The sequence below is a fragment of the Mixophyes fleayi genome, chromosome 4, assembly GCF_038048845.1.
Source record: "Mixophyes fleayi isolate aMixFle1 chromosome 4, aMixFle1.hap1, whole genome shotgun sequence".
NCBI classification, from domain to species: domain Eukaryota; kingdom Metazoa; phylum Chordata; class Amphibia; order Anura; family Limnodynastidae; genus Mixophyes; species Mixophyes fleayi.
Genome location: NC_134405.1, coordinates 109370333 through 109391351, shown reverse-complemented (window position 1 = coordinate 109391351; position 21019 = coordinate 109370333). Strand labels below are relative to the sequence as shown.

At 38.3% G+C, this 21019-nt stretch overlaps 1 protein-coding gene across 3 annotated transcripts in view; it reads right to left on the bottom strand.

Moving 5' to 3' along the window:
* Window positions 1-18718, bottom strand: part of DMXL2 (Dmx like 2) — a 104798-nt gene extending 86080 nt beyond the window's left edge. Inside the window, exons 1-2 of one of the 3 annotated variants that reach the window (XR_012691264.1) lie at window positions 18309-18718; window positions 1960-2085 (exon numbers count right to left, since the gene is read on the bottom strand). Coding sequence is in view for 2 of the 3 variants with exons in the window: in XM_075207987.1 (XP_075064088.1) it covers window positions 1960-2085; window positions 18309-18395 (213 nt within the window). In the remaining variant the exon portion in view is untranslated. The remainder of the gene's footprint in view (window positions 1-1959; window positions 2086-18308) is intronic. The other 2 variants (XM_075207987.1, XM_075207988.1) reach the window with 2 other exon arrangements.
* Between the last annotated feature and the right edge of the window lie 2301 nt (window positions 18719-21019).

Genomic DNA, 21019 nt, shown 5'->3' with positions numbered 1-21019 from the left:
AAATTTTACGTTGCCATGAGGCGGCGCAAAATTTGTTTGCTTTCTCAACTATAAGGGGGGGGGGGCCATGAATTTGTTGTACCGGGGCCCTGCATTCCTCTTGGCAGCCCTGCTAGCCCCCACTCCTTATAATCCAGTCTGATCGAATCTGTAAGCAATTTGGCCACACTGCACAAATTCAATCACACAATCACATTTGAATCATGCAATTCACTTGACTTGCAATGGCTGTTAACCTCTAAACACTACAAGCTGTGTCAATGTAGCAACTACAGTCTACACATACCTGAGTAAAGATTCATTTTGGAACAAACAAAGGTTATTTTACTAGTGGGAAGAAGTTCTGTTTTATTTATTTTAAAACACGGTTTAAATTAAAGGAAGTTCATCACTTAAAAATAAATATATTTTTTTTCATATCCTCCACCACAAGGGCGAGTTCCAAAGTTAACATATCTAAATGGTAATTGCAAAACTGCTCTCTTTCTCTCTAGTGCCACCACCTAATTTAATGCGCTGAACAAGTAAAGAAGGATAAGATCAGTGATATACTGGAGAGACAGTAATGGCCAGCAGGCTGTGTCTCTCCAGCACTGCATCCCTGCTGCATTTCACCACACACAGTGTTCATGAATGGTTGCAATTAGCAAAGTGGGAACCTTAAGGGGCTCATGCCGAGTTGTATGTACGCCCTTTTACTTAGCGTAAAATACATCAATTTAAACTGCGCATACCCACAAGAAAAGGTCCATATGCAGATTTGGAGGGAAGGGGCATGTACTTCCAGACAGAGAACAATAAGGGTGTGTTCACTTAATTGCAAACTGAGACAGGACCACACGGAGACACATATATACGCCCGTCAGTAGCCATACAACCTGCAAATACACAATGATGATAGTGACAGCTGCCAGTAATAGCTAGCCACTTATGATTCGCCAATTACGGAATCACCTCTGAAGCTTTCTTTATTGTGCGTGCCTGGCTATATTATACTATTCTGTGGGTGTATTTTAGAATTCATTTTCTTACTACTTTCATTCGCACTCAAGGAGGAAGATTATACATGCTGTATTATAGAGGTTTTTTTCATTGAAATCAAACCTGGGTGTGAGTGTATCCTGACGTATATGCTACGGATACAGAACTGAATGCATCTAGAGATGTGTCAGATACAGCATACAGATGTAATGGATGTAAATATGCCATTTTTAAGTGCAGCTTCTATGATTTTTCTCCTAACATACTGCCTCTATTGTGCCTTAAATAAATCATGACAGTGAAGTATCTTTATTAGATGTGTTTGAAGGTTTTTATTATATTGGCATAAATGTGCTTTCCCGCAGCAGTGCCGCAGGGAGGAGCCACTAGAAGGAGCAAAATTCATCCGATTAAAAAAACAAAACAAAAAAAACAACGACCTTTGAGAACTCCTCTTACAGAGGCAAAAACGCTATGCTCCCCCCTGAAAAGCAGGGAACGTGCAATCCTTTCCAATCCGTCTCATTTAAAAATCATGTACCATAAAACAAAATGCTAATTTTCTTATGTGGGTACAAAAGCAGGTGCCTATTTCACACTCAGCCAGTAACGGCCCAGACACTCCTAAATTCTCCAATCAGCCAGTAAAAACTTTTATATCCCCCAAATACGCCATTATTTTGGCCTGCAAATCAGTGCCTTCTTCATAAGCACTGGTGCATTAGCACAAAAGCATGCGCCATCTCAAAACAACCCTTTGCCCTGCAGTAGTACTCTTTTGCATTTCTTCAGAATGTTTACAGAATCTACTCTTGAAAACAGACGTGGTATGGAAGGGGGTTTTCAAATCAAAGAAGGAAAACCAGTTTGATTAGTTTTGGAATGTCAAATAAAGCCACAGAAACTTACTGGTCAAAATTATTTTAACTTTTATAACAAATTTACTTCGTAAAAATAAAAGTAAAAGTAAGGTCTTACCCGGCCTTGTTGTTGGGAACACTCCACACAGCTAACCTGGATATTTCCATGTTTAGCACCAGGAATTATTTGTACACACTCAAAATCATGTGCTAGTATGACAATATCACAGCCTGACCCATAGGCCTGCAGAGAAACAAAAAAAAATTGTGATAAATTACAAAGGTATAAGTAATCAATGTATACGAGAATACTGAAATAATCTAATCAATCAGCAATGAAGCAAAGCTATGTTATTGTTGATATTAGTTCATTTTATTCCCGTCAGTAAAGCTAACCACTTCACATTGAGATGTGATTCAACCCCATTGTAGTACAATTGGACCCATACCCAGTTTTACACTAATTGGCTAATCATTTTTATGATAAACAATGAAAATTCCATCAGATTATGGGCAATTGTTGGTTCGATTCCATATACGGGCCAATTTTTATTTAAACTTGGCCACACACTTAACATACATTTGTTTGGCCTGAGTACTTTCAATTTGACTACATATATGGGTGGACAAAATGTATCCGTCCTGTTATTTAGCACTCGCGCAGTATGCAGCCTGTTAATGTGGTTGTAACATGATCGCACACAGTTCAACAATGGTAAAGTGTCAACCTCAATTACAGGCATATCCTCTATTTCAACTTAATTTTAGGCATCACGATTATTTAGAGCCGATACTGGGCCAATTATCCAATATACAGCGCATGTGTGGCCAATGCCAACTGGTCTAAACTGGCCAACAAAAATGATAGGTTATTAACCAGCTTAAGGCCATTGAAATATACTTTTCTGAGCCTAAAATTACTGATAACTGAGGAAAATAGCTTGTAGTGAATAAAACAAAGCTGCACAAACTAAAATTTGCCCTAACTCCATTTCAATATATGGGATAATTTACATATATGATTATGTTATCAACACTTTCCCAAGCAATTGTTGCTTCTGGAACAGGTGACTAGTTGAAGCAGGTGTTTTCTTCTAAATAGTTGTATGGATTTCAGACCACTGTTACCCAACAGTGTTTTAAAACAAAAAACAAGCAAAAAATGAGCAGATGTTTCACTTAAAAGGTGCAGGGGAGGTGTCTCCACAGCTGCTCCGGGACACACTGTGCATATTTTTTTCTTACTGAATCTCTCCCCAAGGCAAATAGAACAGTGAGAACTAGCATCAAGAAAAGGCAGGGTTATTACAAAAATTAAATAATGCTGGAAGAATTATCAACTCTCGACTGCCAGATGAATAGGAATCTATTTTAAGAAACCCACCACAATGTAATCCCCAAGATTGGAAGTTATCAATTCAGCTAACAGAAAACAGTTTACTATCTACATTATAGTTACATTATTATTATTAATTTTTATTTATAAGGCGCCACTCAGTGTCCGTAGTGCCGTACAGGGACAAACAAGTACAATACAAGGTGGGACAGCACGGTACAGTAAACAATAAGCACAGTAACTCAGTAAGCTCAAAGCGCAGCTAGAGAGAGGGGGGAGGGAAGACCAGCAGGCGCCGGAGCCCAAGAGGGAGGGTGCGGATGACGGGGAGACCCCCAGAGGGGTGGGGGGAAAGGTAGCTGGAGAGCAGAGTTAAAGGTGTAGGAAACAGGAGGAGAGAAGGCCCTGCTCAAGGGAGCGTACAATCTAAGGTGCGGGGTAGACAGACAGAGAGACACAGGGGTGAGAGGAAGAGAAGGGGGAACTGAGGTAGATTCAGGGGAGGGGAGAGGCAGAAAAAGGTAGGAAGTTAAGTGGGAGACTGGAAGGCTTGGAGAAAGAGAAAAAGGTAGGAAGTTAAGTGGGGGACTGGAAGGCTTGGAGAAAGAGGTGGGTTTTTAGGGCCCGTTTGAACCTGGACAGAGTAGGGGATGTTCTGATAGAGGGAGGGCATCTAATTAAAGCAGCAATCCATGAAAAGATGAGATGTGTTTTTCTTTTGTTTTAAAGAAATCACTGTGGCAGCCTATAGGAAGAATCTTGGCATTACCATATTTCCTTGGTGTGTTTTGCAGTGTCATGTGACTACAACAGTCACATTGTAGTAAACAGTGATGCTTTGGAATGCCTCACTTAGCTCTGACTGCTCTATGTACTGTAACGTCCAGTCCCCCTCCGCATTTGCTGGTTTAAAGCTTAGGTCAGCAGTTCCCAAACTGTGCGCCACGGCTTCCTGGAGTGCTGCGGCGATCTCACAGGGGTGCCTCTACCAGGGCTGGTGTTTAGCTGGTTAAGCAAGGCGGGGGACTACTAGGTAAATATTTTGGCTTAGGGGGGCCTTGCAAAATTATGGAGACCCTAAGGGTGCTTCAAACTGAGAAAGTTTGGGATCCACTGGTTAGGTCTCGAGAGAGGGAGAGACTGAGAGAATGAACACTGCCATGCAGAAAGCCACCCCTGACAAAGTTGTAGAACAGAGCGTGTAGGGTGGCTTTGCAGTCTTCATTCTAACGTTTTCTCTCTGGGCATGGAGCTCCGTCTGGCGTCCAGCATCTACATAGAAGGGCTACCACTAATAACACTTGGTTTCATCCACAAAAGCTTTTTAAATTGCTTGAAATGTATAAATTATTACTTTTGTTATATTAACATTTCATTCAATACTATACCTTGAAATGGGGCTCTGATCATTTCTAGTTTTGGGCTAAGTTACTGGCTATATGAGAAACCTCAAGGACACTGCTATAGACAGATAAGCTGATCTATTATTTTAAACTGTAAGCACATTTATCATTGCAGACACCACCCAATTATTACAGTACTACACTCTTGCGGTCTTTTTTACATTGTACTCAATAGGTGGATCTTTGGTTGTGGTTCGATTCTGTATGTACACATAAGGAACTTATAAAATACCATATAAATAGATTAAATATTTATGGCATGAGTACATATATTATTGTTGGTGAGATTAACAGGATGTGCTGATGATTTTATTATGGTCAATATGAATATTTCAATGAAAATCTAAGTGAAAAGAAATGAACACAGCCTCAGCAAAGTACACCCATTTTAATTCACAATAACTATTTGCTGAATTTAAGATATTAGAAAAATAAAACTGTGAATATGGCAACGTTAAGCATTGGATCATTTTCAAAAATGCCCAAAAATCCAGCATGCAAATAACACCTATAACCAGTGTGTACAGTCATCTGCCAAGGACACTCACAGACACAGTGTGACCCAGATGTGTGGGACAAGTGACAGGATCAGCCCACGTGTTCCGCTTATTAGAGACATATTGAGAAATCTGGTTAAACTACAGAACCCCAAAATAACATCACTGGAGATTCACTCAGATACGAAACGGTGATGCAAACTATATTGGCAGGGTTCAGAAGATGCATCACAAGCAGTAACGGACATAAACTGGACACAATTGCATATATATTAACAAGTTGGACTGATATCAGTGCATACAGCTTTAACTGCTGTTGGCCTGTGTGTGTAATCAACTGCAAACTGCACTAACATGCTCCTAAGTGATCCAGTCGATCAGCCCAAGTGCTGAAGGATGGATCTGTTCAATTTGACCTGCCAAATGTGTATCCAAATTGGAAAGTGATCCTGTCGCTTGAGCCAGTGAAGAGCTCAGTGTTTAAGATAAGATTTAATAATGGGGATTTGGATTCCTGTGTGCATGTCACTCTTGGTTAGTAAGCTTACTACACTGAGCATTTCAGATACTAAAGGATTGCAAAAGATTGCACCTGGCTGGATAAGGACTCGGAATACAAACGCACTAATGTTTCCTCTATGCTCACATTTTGATAAGCATTTCATGTAAATCACTCCTAGTGACCTGCAAGTGCTGCTATTTCAGATGGTCTAGTGCTTCGGAGTAAGAAGCTCTTGAATCTTTGTATGTTTGGTAATACCCAGTCTTGTTTTACTACTCATTTTAGAATTGTGTTTGATCTCAACTGTACAACACTGGGGAGTAAATTGGAAGCTGTCAACCATCATTTTATATTTCCTGTTTGAAAACTTTTCCCTGAAATTAGACATTTTATTCATGGTGCCTCATTACTTAAAGTAGGTTAAAGAAACTTTATACTGAATTCACATTATCTTTGCTAAACATTTACATTGTATTAGCTACAAACTACTTATATCTAGAGCTACATATTGTATGTATTTTCTTTAATAAGGATTATAAAAATGTCTACAGCACAACACGGGCAGTCTTTTTAACACAATAAAACAATGAATAAATAATTGATCCCTAGGATTTTTTGCCAATAGTAATGATTTATTGACCAAGATGAAAGTGAGATGGTGTCCAATAAAAGACAACTTCAAGAGAGCTGAACCTACAAAAAAAAAAAAAAAAAAAAAAACTGTGAAAAGTTGGTCAGTGTAATCAAAGCTAAAGATGTCCTTCCATTCCAAGGAGCTCTTGTTCCTAAAAGCTTGCATGGTACAACAAGTTAAAAAAAACAAAAAAAAAACAAATAGTAACTTTTATGATGTTTAAAAAGTGCATTTTCTTTTTAGGACACACAGCAACTTTGATGCAACCAATGACAAAATAGAGCATAAATAGGAACATTGAGAAGATACATATATTGTAAGCTTGCGAGCACTTCTCACCTCTTTCTCTGTTTTACCCAGTTTGTTTATTAGTTTACTATGTTTGTCCCCAATTGTAAAGCGCTGCGGAATATGTTGGTGTTATATAAATAAATGATGATGATGATATCATCCCACCGATTGTGAAGTAATCCATGCATTAGACTGTGGAAAATGGTATTTCAAGCAAGGGCAATTTCAACAAATCCAAACAAGAGGCATCTGCAAGCTAGACAACTATAGCTGCCCCAACTGCTAAAAATTAAAAGCAATGTTTTGGGCCATTAATCTAATTGCGTAGATGAACCAAAAGAGGTTTATGTTCAGGATTATTACCTTACCTTTTTAATTAGTTGTACCTATAAGAAAGTCGCTTATGCACACCATACAATCTTACATTGAAGTCATACAGCTCTAGCACCCTTATCACAGTATAACTGTGTCATACAACATTCACAACCACCAACACATTCCCAAGCTACACATTCTTTCCACCTGGATATCTATCAAATATATCCACATCAATGACATGTATACCCATCACCACATGGTGGTGTTAAATGAGTAAACCCTTGTATGCAACTGTTTTCACAAACTGTGATTGTATGATTGTTATTTTATGGTTTCTAAACCTTATGCGGATGCCAACAATCAAACTGCATGTAAAAAAACGTGTTCGGTACATTGATAAACTAATGTTTGCAGTGGTAGTAAACATGAAAGCTACATTATGAAAAACAATGATATTTTGCTACAGAAAGATCGAATACAACTAAAGAACATTGCACATTTGATGATGACGATAATGATGACTAAAGAAAGGTATCAAAAGAGTTTTTAACAATATTTACTTTTTTTTTTTTCCACACAGTTGATTTGGTTCCAGTGTATTAAAATACACATATACATACACATATACAGTAAATGGATAAAAAACAAAACACAAAACAAAAAATGCAATACTCTTAATCATCACACTTGTCAAAAATAGATTTTATATTGAAATACATTTTCTGCCTCGCTGTATCAATCCTATCCAAACACGTGTCATTTTAGCACAATTACATTTTCTGATACTGCCTGCTGAATGAGGCCATTTGGTCACTGACTGTCTGACAAATGGCAGTCCCTGTACCTTTGGAACTCCAATTGAATTGAGCTTGTGAGACATAATGTTCTCGAAATTAAATCATCCCTTGACTATACAAAATTATGGAGGCCACATGCTGCGTTTTAAGCATTAGGGTTATGTAGGACACACTATTAATTGGTGAATATCCCAAAAGTACATTATACCATATAACTGGCCAGGACAACCTGTAATTAAAAATAAAAAAAGTTTGCTAGGTGGCAAATTAAAACATGTATCCTTAATCCCCTATAAAAGAGCTGAAACTGACCCATGCTGGTTCTCTTAAGTGTCACTGCAGGAGGTGCAACTGGTATGTGGCTTGGAGGCCCAAATCGGTTTTTAAAGCACATGTGCCAGCCCCATGCATGCTCAGAAGAAGCACCTGCGCTGCACTTTTGAAAGCAGATCAGTAGCATGGGAGGCTAGTTCAGAAACGCTGTATCTTTACCCTAATATTGCTATTTGATCGGGCGATGCTCTGTTTTGCTCCTGGACTAATGCAACAATTATAACAAATGTTTGATCCATTTGGCTAATCATATATTATAATCAAGAAAATCAAATCCAGCCGCTGCTCCCATCACTTTCTCTCTCTTATGACAGGCAGCCAGGAAGTTGGAGTACAACGTAATCTCAAAAATTTGGATAAATACGGAAACGGTAAAATAACCAAGACAGATACAATGGTTTAGGGAACAGCGCTCCTAAGTTTAGTTTGGGGGTGGGTGTGACAGTGCAGCTCTGATACCCTATAGAAGGCAGTATGTAAAAAACTGAATTATCAATGATTGAGCCCAATCATGAACAGACCAACTGAATTATGACACAGACCGTACTGATCAAAAAGTCATCTGATAATTAACAATGTATTTTGAAAGATATCCGAGATCAAATAATAATTTTAATGTTAATTGAATAATGTGTGTATACAGATGTATGTAATATACACTATGTTCATTATTAGAGGACTTTTTGCTTAATAGTATTTAACTTTATATTCAATTTTGTCTGTTCATGATTGGTCTGGAGCATCGATTATTTTATTCAGTTTATTTAGAAAGTGGGAGGAAACACTGGATCAAGCTGGATCCATTTAACGTATCTTAAATGTGCTGTTAACCTGTTAAAAACATGGTTTAAACCAAGTGATAAATTCAACGTCAAGATGTGAATGAGTCCTTGTGGTACAATCACACAGGATGGTGAATGCACCAGAAATGCAGCATGCTGGTCCATGTATCCCTATGTGAGGGGAACAATGCTCTAATTGTGCACAAAGCTGATCAAAAACCTATGGCCACTTTGCTGTCATGTGTCATGCATTAATGTACAGTGAAAGCAAAAAATATATTTCCCATTTTGTTCTTTTATCTTTTTTGTTTTATTTGTTTCTTTTTCAACGTAGATGTGGTGTTACACTTTTCATCCGACAACAATCTCATTCTGGCACTTGTTTGACTAAAGACCCCCAGAAGTATTCTGTTAGAAATGTCAGCAATTTCAAAGATAATTTCTGTCCAGCTATTCTACATTGTTAAATAAACATTTGCATTGAGTTTTACAAAGGCAAATACAGTATAACAGCTTATAAAATGAACAATTCAGCCAGACATACATGAAAAAGGTATTACTTGGAGGAGTAAGGGATAGAAAATATACATATATGTGAGACATCAAGAGATGCAAACAAAGTTATGCATGATCAATACTGCAATTGGAGAAAGTGAAAGAGGGAGAAAAAAGAAGATAGAGAAATAGAGGGAAAAGAAAAGGGGCAAAAGGTCAAAACAACAAGGGTGGGGGAGAGCCGTGGTATTCAGTCCAGGGGCTCCAGACACAAGTGAAGGAAACAGTAGTGAGACACAGGGGGGAATTCAATTGGCCGCATTAAGAGTACAAGTAATGCAGCCAGCGCATTATTACTGTTATTACGGTAATAATGCGTTTTAGTACCGTTATTACGGTAGTTTCAATGACGGCTTTTTGCTCGCAGCTTCCTGAGCTGCAAGCAGAAAGCTGGGTTAAAACTACCGTAATAACGGTAATAGTTTTAACGCGGTGGGAATTCAGGGGGAAATGAATTCCCCTTGCAGGATGATTGCAATGTAACTTTTACATTTTAACATTACATTTATGCACAAGTCTTCTTGGGGAGCAGAGTGGCTTTCCCTTGCCCATTTAAAACTTATGATTTTGCAAGTTATTTAAGCCAAACATGGCCAGAATTCCCAACTTTCCGCACAAGTGGACCTGTAAAAGCGTCATTTTAATTAACTTGCCGTTCACATCAGCAAATTGGTGGGGCCACCCAACAACCTAATTAAATGAATTACTGTCCAGGAATACTACAGGTCTACTGCAAGGTCTGGTTATTGAATTACTTATGTTGTTGGATGGCTGCACAAATTAAGTGAAAAAGGAAACTACTAGTTGTAACTATGTAAACAATTTTAGCAAAAACTGTATGGACACACACAGGCCAGTTCTGCAATGGTGTCCGAATAATTTAACGAAGGAGGGCGCAAAAATGATTTACACAGACTAATGATGTAATGTTTGATTAAGTTTATAGCTCTTTCCAGATAATTAAAAGTTGCCAAATCGATTAGGAAATTCCAAAAAAACCATCAGCATAAAGGAGAAAAAAACGATCTTACCCTATATGACCCTGATCACTGGTCCCGGGACTCGATCCAATTTATTTTCTTCCTTAACTCTCACAGTCAGCACTGGATGGACTTGTTGTGAGATTTAAAGTTACTCCAGACGCAATCCGGACAGGTTGTTGTGGTAAAATCCTATTATTATTTTCAGCGTTCTGATAGCCAAAACGTCCCGCCGCACACAGCAGGCAGGATGATGTAATGCAGACTACGGCGGCTGAATTGAGTCTAAGTTAATCCAACGCGTTTCATCCGTTATTGGACTTTTTCAAGGATGTTGTGGGGTAGATGGAGAAGGTCTTATAAAGAACCTGCTAAGTCCCAATTGGTTGGGCACTATTTTGACATTCTTAAGATTTTTATTGATTAAAATAATAACATATTATACCAAAATGTTATTAATATTAAAATAAGAGATAATTTTAAATATGCGTGATTAAAATTAGATCTTTAAAAATGACCCCAAATCGAAGTCACTATTTAAACCATATGGTATCAAAGTTTTAACCATATAAATCCACTTGGTTTCTTGGCGTGAGATGTTTGATGTATAATCTCCACCTCTCCAATATTGGTTTACTTTCTGTATTCCTAAAAATTTAAGTTTGTTAGGGTTACATGTGGAGTTGTTGGAAAAATGGTTGGGAACGCTGTGAGTATTCAATTTTCTTTTAATATTGTATAGATGCTCCGCAATTCTTATTTTTAGAGTGCGTTGAGTCCTTCCTATGTATTGAACACCACATTCACATTCCAACATATAAACAACTCCCTGCGTATTGCAGGTAATATGCTGTTTTATGTTAAATAATTTCCCATTTGAAGTTGATTTAAAAGTAGTGGTGGCTTTTGTTTGAGACATATTTAAATCTCTACACGCCTTACAATTAAGACAGTGATAAAAGCCATTAGAGTCATTAGTTGATGATTTTTCCTTTTGTAGTGGAATGTAGCTATTGGTCAGTATCTGTTTTAGATTTTCTGGAGTAACTTTAAATCTCACAACAAGTCCATCCAGTGCTGACTGTGAGAGTTAAGGAAGAAAATAAATTGGATCGAGTCCCGGGACCAGTGATCAGGGTCATATAGGGTAAGATCGTTTTTTTCTCCTTTATGCTGATGGTTTTTTTGGAATTTCCTAATCGATTTGGCAACTTTTAATTATCTGGAAAGAGCTATAAACTTAATCAAACATTACATCATTAGTCTGTGTAAATCATTTTTGCGCCCTCCTTCGTTAAATTATACCAAGTTTATTTTTAGAGGTGCTGCAGTATTTATTTGAGAGCGCTCCCCTTCCCCCCACTTTCTTATTCTAAATGGTGTCCGAATAATGAATGTCCACGGGAGTCCAAACTGGACATATCCAGCTGTATGGTGTCAATGGCCAAATGACCTGATAACATGGGAGACTGTTAGTGCAGTCATTGGTCTACCAGATTTTTAAGCATGCAGAAAAATTATCCAATCCGATCATTTTTAGGGCATAATCAGGCCAATCTATCAATGCACCTGCAATATCACCGGAGATGTGTGGAGCATAATGCACAGTTTTAGGCAAGGTTTCTCAAAATCTGCTGAAAATAATGTAAGAAAATTAATGTAGATAAACTGCTAAAAATGCTGCATGACATCTATAAATGGAGAGGTTAAAAATCCCCACCTGGACATCAGGCATTCACTATTACTATGTGTGTGCCTATTTTGTACAATAATGAAATGTGTTTCTCTTTCTTTTTTTTAAACTAGAGAAACTCGGTGGTAACTGCCTTAAAAAAAATTGAAATGTAATGACTAAATTACTTTATTAACTTTTTTATACACTACATTACATGTAGAAATTTTAACAACACAGTATAAGAATAAATTACTATATTATTAATCACTATATGAAAGGAACTAAAGAATTTCTTTATACACTACAATATATGTAAAACATCTTCCATCAAAGTTACATTGCTGGGCATGGTCCCCGCAAGACACGCCAATACATGTGGCTGCAAATAACTGTCAGTTTCCAGACCACCCAGCAGGTCACATGTTCCAGGTCATCCAGCAGGTGCACAGGGGTATTGCCAGCTTTCACATTTTCCAGAGGGCAATGGTATTGCATTGTTGTAAATGAAGGGAAGATGTTTTGTAAAATAATTTCAAAACAATGCAACCTATTACAATGCCATTTTTCTGCAAATCTACAGACTAACACCTTTAATTTGGTATATGATGTGCCCTGCTCAGACAACGGCATCATAGAAATTAGTCACTCATAAAAGTCGTACCTAATTTTTTTTAACAATTTTCACTAGATATTAATTTTAAACATGTCCTGCAATGTTGGGTGGAAGTTAAAGTGTGTAATGTTCCTGACTCTTCTAGGGAGCGGATGCAAAAGACGAGTTCAAAAATGAAACTTACATGGAAGAGGGCAAGACAAAAGAGGATCATTTGGGAATTATTGTTCTGGACCTGTATGGGAAGTAAGAAATCCAAAACATAGGCTCTATCAGAGTCAAGGGAAAGCTTGTGTTCCCAAGATATTTGTATATGAAGTCTATTAAAGTGCCAGAAGAGGATTTGCAGGTAAATGTGAACGGATGCATGGATTTAAATAAAATAAACAATTGCTAGTTAACAGTGGTGTTTTAACAATCATACTCGAGAAGTACAAATTAAAAGGTTAAGCTAATGCAATTTTAAGCCTTGGCCAGTGCAAAGTGGAGTGATTATATCCTAGATGATAATCAGTATGCATTATAACAAAACAACTGCAGCAAAAATTATTGTGCACAAGTCAATGTCTAGTCTGCACATGCAATTCTGCCACAAATCACAGTATATATGTGCCCCAAAAGGCTACTGAGCCCGATGAATATTTGATAAGGATTTATCATCATACGACAGTCAGAATAGACTGTAAATGTGGTGGGATTATGACTACATTTGATCATGTATGTGGTCAACATCCAAACATGCTAATGTTGTCGTCTACACAGCCTATTCAGTCCAAGTGCTGGATCAAATTGCTGAATCGTTCATATTATTGTGTGTGTACGTGTATGGCCTATTCTGTCAGAGATCACTCGGTTCACTGGACAAACCGAAAGGCCAGTTCGTTCTAAAAGTGGACAGCTTTATTCAGCATGTGAGAAAGCACAGCAGGACAGTGTGTACAGAGAACCAAGGAGTGGGGGGTGATCAACAACTGTAACATATATAACAGATGTGGAGACTGGGGGGTAATGTTTGGAGTATTATATAGGAGTGCTCAGGATAGAACAAGATTACTCCAAAAAAGAAATTACAACAAAGACATACATCGAATCAGAAAGAAAAGAATGCAGCTAAGTATACTTAGTAGAGTATATGGGACGAAGTTAAAAAAAAAAAAAAAAAAAAAAGGTTTGCTTTTTGTGGTAACATTGAAAAGCAGAATAAATCGAATGCACAAACCTGGTCCACACATCTTAGAATCATTTTTAATAGTTGCTCCAAAGTATACACTTACTCAAATATAATTCATATTAAAGTTATTCATAGCATCTGCAACTTGGCTTTAAATTTCACATTCTTCCAACATATTCATGCAATTTTTTAATAAGCGGTAATTCATATGATGAGCTCGGTGACAAATATATGTAACAACCCCGCATCCATAAAATATATGTTAATGGTTCCAAAACCTGACATATTTGATAACCTACATATGCTTGTTCAGTGTTCTCTCAAGAAAACTTTGCCAGCCGGGTGGCATTAAGAAGTAGCCAGGTGGGAGCAGTGTAATACTTTACAATATATTGAAAAATGTTGGCAATTATTGCAAACCACACTTTCCAGGACTGGTGGTCAGTGGTCTATTACACACTGCTGGCTGTAGTGCTCAAACAGTGCCTATTAAAACAATGGTTTATTCTATTATATTAAGACTCTGTTGGGCTCCAAGAGCCAGGTGGCAAGTAAAAACAGCTGAGTGGAGCACCCAGGAAAAAGGTACTGGGGAGAACACTGCTGTTATATATCCATGTATGTATAACCTACAGTTCGCAGTTACCATCATCAGAAGTTCAATTATTGTCACGTAATAGAACACCCAAGTTGCACATATCCAATTGTTCTGTGTTGGGCCAAACAGTTTGCAAGACATCTCTTGGATTATGTTCAATAGATGAATGTATACACAAGCTACCATAGCCGTCTGCTAACTATATTTTAGTTTTATGCAGTGTCCTTGAAACCTAAATAGCATATGTCTAATACTGAATGTGCAAGCAGCCATTCAAATCAAATAAGGAACTAATGAAAATTGGTAATGAAGTACCTCAATGATGTCTAAGGTTTCCAGTAAACCGATAGGTCACCTGCTCATAAATATTAGTTGAACCCACAAATGGCTGCTTCCACTGTAGGTGACAGGTGTCCTTTAAGTCAATTTCAGTCAATAGCCATGAATTGGGGAGCATTTGCATACTGCCATTAGGACCACAGTAATTTCCTTTTTTTTGGTTCTCTTTTTACGGATTCTGATATCACAGTGACAGTGCAATACATTTAATACAGGAATATAAGCAGGTCTCTTAACCAACTTGTCTAGCCTAGCATAGAATAGCCTACTGTTTGGACTAGATGAACAATTAATGCTAGTGCTCTGTTCCCATAATGTGACTTGATGGTTTTTCCACAGACGTAATGTGCAGCCCACTCATGGTCCTTTTGTGTTGCTCACCATTGATTAAATAAATACTTCCACTCTGCACTTCTCAGCATAAACATTTTATATCAATTCTAAAAGATTTTTTTTGTAAAGTTCATTACATTTACCTGGTTGAAAATATACAGCTGCTAAGAAGGCAATATACATTCAACAGGCTTCCATTACCTGATGACAAGTCTCTGCTTAACAATTTGTTTGCTTAATTACAGAAAGTTTCCATATATAAACTTAACCTATTATATTAATAAATAAATGTATGTATGAGACAAGACAGTTTAGGCCCCTTACCCATTAAAATAAATGCTAGCAAAAACATGTAAATGGATATGGGGATGGAACCCATCATTTGCACTTATGGTTGGGAACATTTAAATTTCCATTTTTTGGACACTGCATGCTCCATTTACTTGCTTCCACTACAAGTGAACACATTGCCTTCCATTGAGCATCCTCTGCTGACCCCCGAAGATCACGGGCCTGATTCATTAAGGATCTTAATTTGAGAAACTTCTTATTTCAGTCTCCTGGACAAAACCATGTTACAATGCAAGGGGTGTAAATTAGTTTTCTGTTTTGCACATAAGTTAAATACTGACTGTTTTTTCATGTAGCACACAAATATCAACTTTAAATTTCAGTGTACAAATAAGCCATCAAGTATTCGTGCGCTACATGAAAAAAACAGTCATTATTTAACTTATGTGCAAAACAGAAAACTAATTTACACCCCTTGCATTGTAACATGGTTTTGTCCAGGAGACTGAAATAAGAAGTTTCACAAGTTAAGATCCTTAATGAATCAGGCCCCACATATGTAAACATCACAGGTGTTTGATGTGACCCAAGTGGGTAACCAGCTGTAGGCATAGAAATCTTGCGTTTAATAGTTTAAGAAATTCATAGTAAATCGTTCTGTGTCATTTATGGCAAATCCAGCATATACAATTGTTGAACCTAAACCCTTTAGCATTTGTCAAGATCTAAGAAGGATGAAAATTTCATGATTAAAATAAAAGCATTATATTTTTTAGATTACTTAGAAAAGATAAGGACCATCATGTAATTCATGTCTATTTATAAACAAGAATGTATGTAGCATTGCTAGTTATACATTTGCACCTGTCAAATTAACATAAACATAATAAATGATATAGAATGCTTCTCAACATTGTGCCAGACTTTTTGAAATAAATATTTAATCTACACTACTGCATTCACCGTTACACCTTATATATATGCTGTGATGTCTGCAGTACTGCAGTGCATCAAATAGAGGTCCCGCTGCAGAAAACATTTTCCTCTAACATTTGAACTGATAGGAGAAGCAGTGCATTGTAAAATAATACATGCTGTATCCATCATGAATAATGCCACCAGTTTGTAAAATATAAAACCAACTTTAAGTAAACCAGATGTGGCGTATCTAGAAAATTGTTGCTTCAGCAACTAATCATGTGCATTAGCTATGAAGGCACTTGGATTACTTAAACAAAATTAGCTTACTCAATGTAATATTTGGGCATTAAACACACAGTGAATGTTATTTACAAAGCGCGCACACTGCACTCCTCCATAGACATGTCTTCAATTATAATAGGGAGGGGGCATCAAAATTATGTGTAGCATGTTGGTAGGCTTTGCTTTGCTGTTGTAGTCAAAATGCATTAAAAGTATAGGATAAGACATGATGCCAATTTCAACTGCTTTTGCAGAGTGAACATAGATGTCCTGAGTCATTAAGGAGAGCAAAGCATAAAAAAAGGGAATAACTTTGTACCTTGGCAAAACCATGTTGCATTGGAGGGAGATAAATTTAAAATGAAAAAAACCCCAAAACAAAACAGTATTTTCTGTATGTGCAAAGTAATAAACTAATTTGCATCCCTTGTTTTGTAACATGGTTTGCCCAAGATCAATTTTTTATTTATTTTTTTGCCTTTGCTCTCCTTAATGACTCAGAGATTAGTTTTGCAAAACAAGGAAACCCCCTAGAAAAGAGCCCTCTCCGCACTTTTTTTATGCAGAAAAATCTCCAGTGGTCTGCTGTGCAAAAGTGTAAATATCACATTGAAATTAATAATCAGAGTAATGAGTCTTCAGGACTGTCTTTATTACATTTGGCTGCAAATTGTGGGTGAAGATTTTTTTTAAGGAACAAAATTGGTACCCTTACAGGAATTAGGAAATTTAAAACTAGGTGCACAGATGTGTCCTTCTACATAGTCTGCAAGGTCCACCCTCACTCTAACAAACTGCTTCCCTAAGCCTGTGCAAATTTCTGCTCCAAAAATCGTCTTGGTGAAACTGCGCAAATGGACTAGCTCACTCTTTACTTGCGTTCTCCTTCTACTATTCCATCACCCTCTGTACCTCTAGGCCTGCTTCCCTAGCCATGTTTTCATTAGCCCAAGCCTACTTCACATTGGACATTACCATCACTCTCACTCAATGTCCTGCAAATAATTTGATCTCCAATACCGAGTTACCTGTGTATTATTTAATTACTAGATGTCTGTTCTTCGTCTTGCTTGTTTTGCATGTATTATGTTATGTGGTATGAATCCTTGCTATTTATTGTATACTACTGTAAATGTCATGTGCGGCACTGCGGACCTTTTGTGGCACCTTATAAAAAAATATTAATGTTTACACATTTTATTCTTGATCATCCTTTTAACCTTTTTCTCCACAAATGTTACTGGTAATACATACAACCTCCTGCCTTCTCACTGTATGTATTCAAGTGACAATAATCTCTTAGGAATGCAAGACAGGGTAGAGTTAAAAACAAAGCCTAATAAATTACGTTTTCTCCTGCAAAGCATCCTCTTATCACAGGGGTCAATGGTTGGAAAACTTAATCCCTTCCTTTAGGGAAAGACTCCAACACAATCTCTAGGCTGGAGACTCTGGGGGGTTATCTACCTGTTCCCAGTACAATGCCTCTGCAGATATGATCATGTCTGCCCTGCCCCCTCTCTAGCGATACTCTACTCATGACTGAGCACATCTCAGACCCGTTCATTACTGAAGTAAGCCTGCAGCACAAGCCCCTGGTGTGTCCCCGGTCACTGCTGTAGTCAGTGGACACTTACTGACATTATTATTATCATTATTAGTGCCTTATTTAACCTCAGCAAGAGATGGCACAGTGGTAACCCCAGGCCAGCGTCGGGATAACACCACCCCGCACAATTCTGATAACATAGGGATAATATGACCATCAGGATCATGCATCGTCCAGGAAACCCTTCCTCTCCCCGGAATCTCCTACCGTAAAAGGGATGTCATTGACACTGCCCACCGAGTAGCAGTTATCTCCGGGGTTGACGGCTCCGGTCAGCACCTGGTGCAGATGCATGGTCAGGACCGAGGGTAGGTGATCTGCTAGTGATGGACTCAGGCGCCGTCTCTTCCTCCTTCCATGAAACGCACAGACGGCCCTCTCTCCTCGCCCCACAGCCGGCCTCAGGCTCGTCTTACACTGTACGCTGCTCTGTGTGTACGATCAGGTGTTCGGCCAGCGACTACCCTTCTCCATGACTGGGGACAAGTGAAGACCTCGCCGCTCTCTGAATGGCCCTTTTCGGCAGCACAGTACCCGGATGCTGATCCCGCTGTGCGGAATAGGTGACTGGGGGATTCCGGCGAATGGGCAGGGAGAGCGCGTGCACTGGTGTCACGGGCACGCGCGTCCGTGCTCCTTACCATCCAGCAGCTCTACCTACACCTTACGGTATTCCAAGAAGCCTCAGCGGGTCCCTGCCCGGTATCCTCCTCACAGGCAAACCTGTGTGTGTGGGGCAGGATAGCAGCCGGAATCCCCCTGTAGACCAGAGTGCTGATTGGAATTATGTATTACAATTGGTTTACTTCCATAACTGCAGAAACGCTTACCCTGACTATTTTGTCGACCATTTTTTTCAAAACAGGAAGTATGTGTACTGTCTGCTGTATATACCGTGTCTAATATTTGCAGAGTATATATATATATATATATATATATATATATATATATATATATATATATATATATATATATAATTAGTATCCGGTTAATTTTGCAAGCGCCATCCATGAAACAGAGGATCCACTCTGTCATGGTGTACACCCACTGTTCATTCCAAGGATTCAGTTATCTACTGCATTAGCACACTGTAAGACACAGAGGGACTTAGATCCTATTGCGTGCTATATTTCGTGAGAAATTGCTCTGTACATGCTCAGAAGCTGTACACCACTGAACATATTTCAAATGCAAATGACACTTCTATCTACGTCCGATTTCAACAGCGGAACAGGGAGGGAAGGGGCAATGTAGGGCAGCTCAGTGGTTAGCACTTCTGCCTCACCGTGCTAAGGTCATGAGTTCAATACCCGACCCGTGCTGCCCATCGACAGGGGGATCCAAAGGGATATACCAGGAATAGGCTTATCATCATCATTTATTTATATAGCGCCAACATATTCCGTAGCGCTTTACAATTGGGAACAACCACGGTAAACTAATAAACTGGGTAAAACAGACAAAGAGCTGAGAAGGCACTCCCATTGTCCCATAGATTGTAAGCTTGCGAGCAGGACGCTCGCAAGCTTACAATCTATGGGTCAATGGGAGTTTGATACATCAGGTTAAGTCTAAATTTACCTTTCGGCCCAGCCAGACTGCAAAGGTATAAGTGACTCATAAGCTAAATGATCCTGTCACAGAGCAATGTTGGTCAGGGGGTAGTTGTCTTGTGTGAAATTGTGTAACGGATGGTAATAGGGTAATGTAGTGAGTTTAAGAGGGTGGTTGAAGAATATTATAAGCTTGTCTGAAGAGGTGGGTTTTCAGAGAACGCTTGAAAGTTTGTAAACCAGAGGAGAGTCTTATTGTACGAGGAAGAGAATTCCATAAAGTGGGTGCAGCCTGAAAAATGTCCTGTAACTGGGAATGGAAGGATGTAATGAGGGTGGATGAGAGACGCAGATCTTGTGCAGAACGGAGTTGCTAAGTTTTAAAATATTTTGAGACAAGAGAGGAGATATATGTTGGTGCAGCTTTGTTGATGGCCTTGTAGGTTAGTAAAAGTATTTTATATTGGATTCTGTAGAAAACAGGTAACCAGTGTAGATACATACAGAGTGATTCATCAGAGGAATAACGATTTGCAAGGAAAATCAATTTTGCCGCTGCGTGCAAAATAGATTGTAGGGGTTTGAGTCTGTTTTGGGGAAGACCAGTAAAGAGGGAATTGCAATAGTCAATGCAGGAGATAAGTGCATGAATTAAGGTTTTTGCAGTGTCTTGTGTGAGATATGTGCGTATTCTTGAAATGTTTTTTAAATGTATATAACATGATTTAGATATAGCTTCAATGTGGGGAACAAAGGATAGGTGTGAGTCGAGGATTACATCTAGGCAGCGACTTTGTGGGGTGGGATTTATGGTCATGTTATCAACAAGAATAGAAATGTCAGGTATACTCTTGTTGGTGGGTGGAAATATTATTAACTGTTTTAGAAAGATTAAGTTTGAGTTGGCGAGAGAACACCCAAGATGAAATGGCAGAAAGACAGTCAATAACACAGGACAACACAGATGTCGAGAGATCAGGAGAGGATAGATAAATTTGGGTATCATACGCATAGAGATGAATCTGAAATCCAAAAGAACTTATTAGATTTCCAAGAGAAGCAATAATTCCTTGCACCCAGTAGATGTACAATTTGATTTAATTGCAATTTAGAATTTAAACAAGTGAAATAAACAGAAAGAAATTACAAAGAAAAAAATATTTACTTTTTTCCACAGCCCTATTACATCAGACTTAAAATTAACAGTCCATATTTGGTTTCATTATGCTCATTCATTAAGCAGCTAAATACAAGGGGCCTGATTCAATAAGGAAAGCAAACAACAAAATAGAGCAAGGCTGTCACGGGCACTAGGAGTCTTTACCCAGGGATCACCAGGTGATAGGCTTACCAGAGCAGTATAGG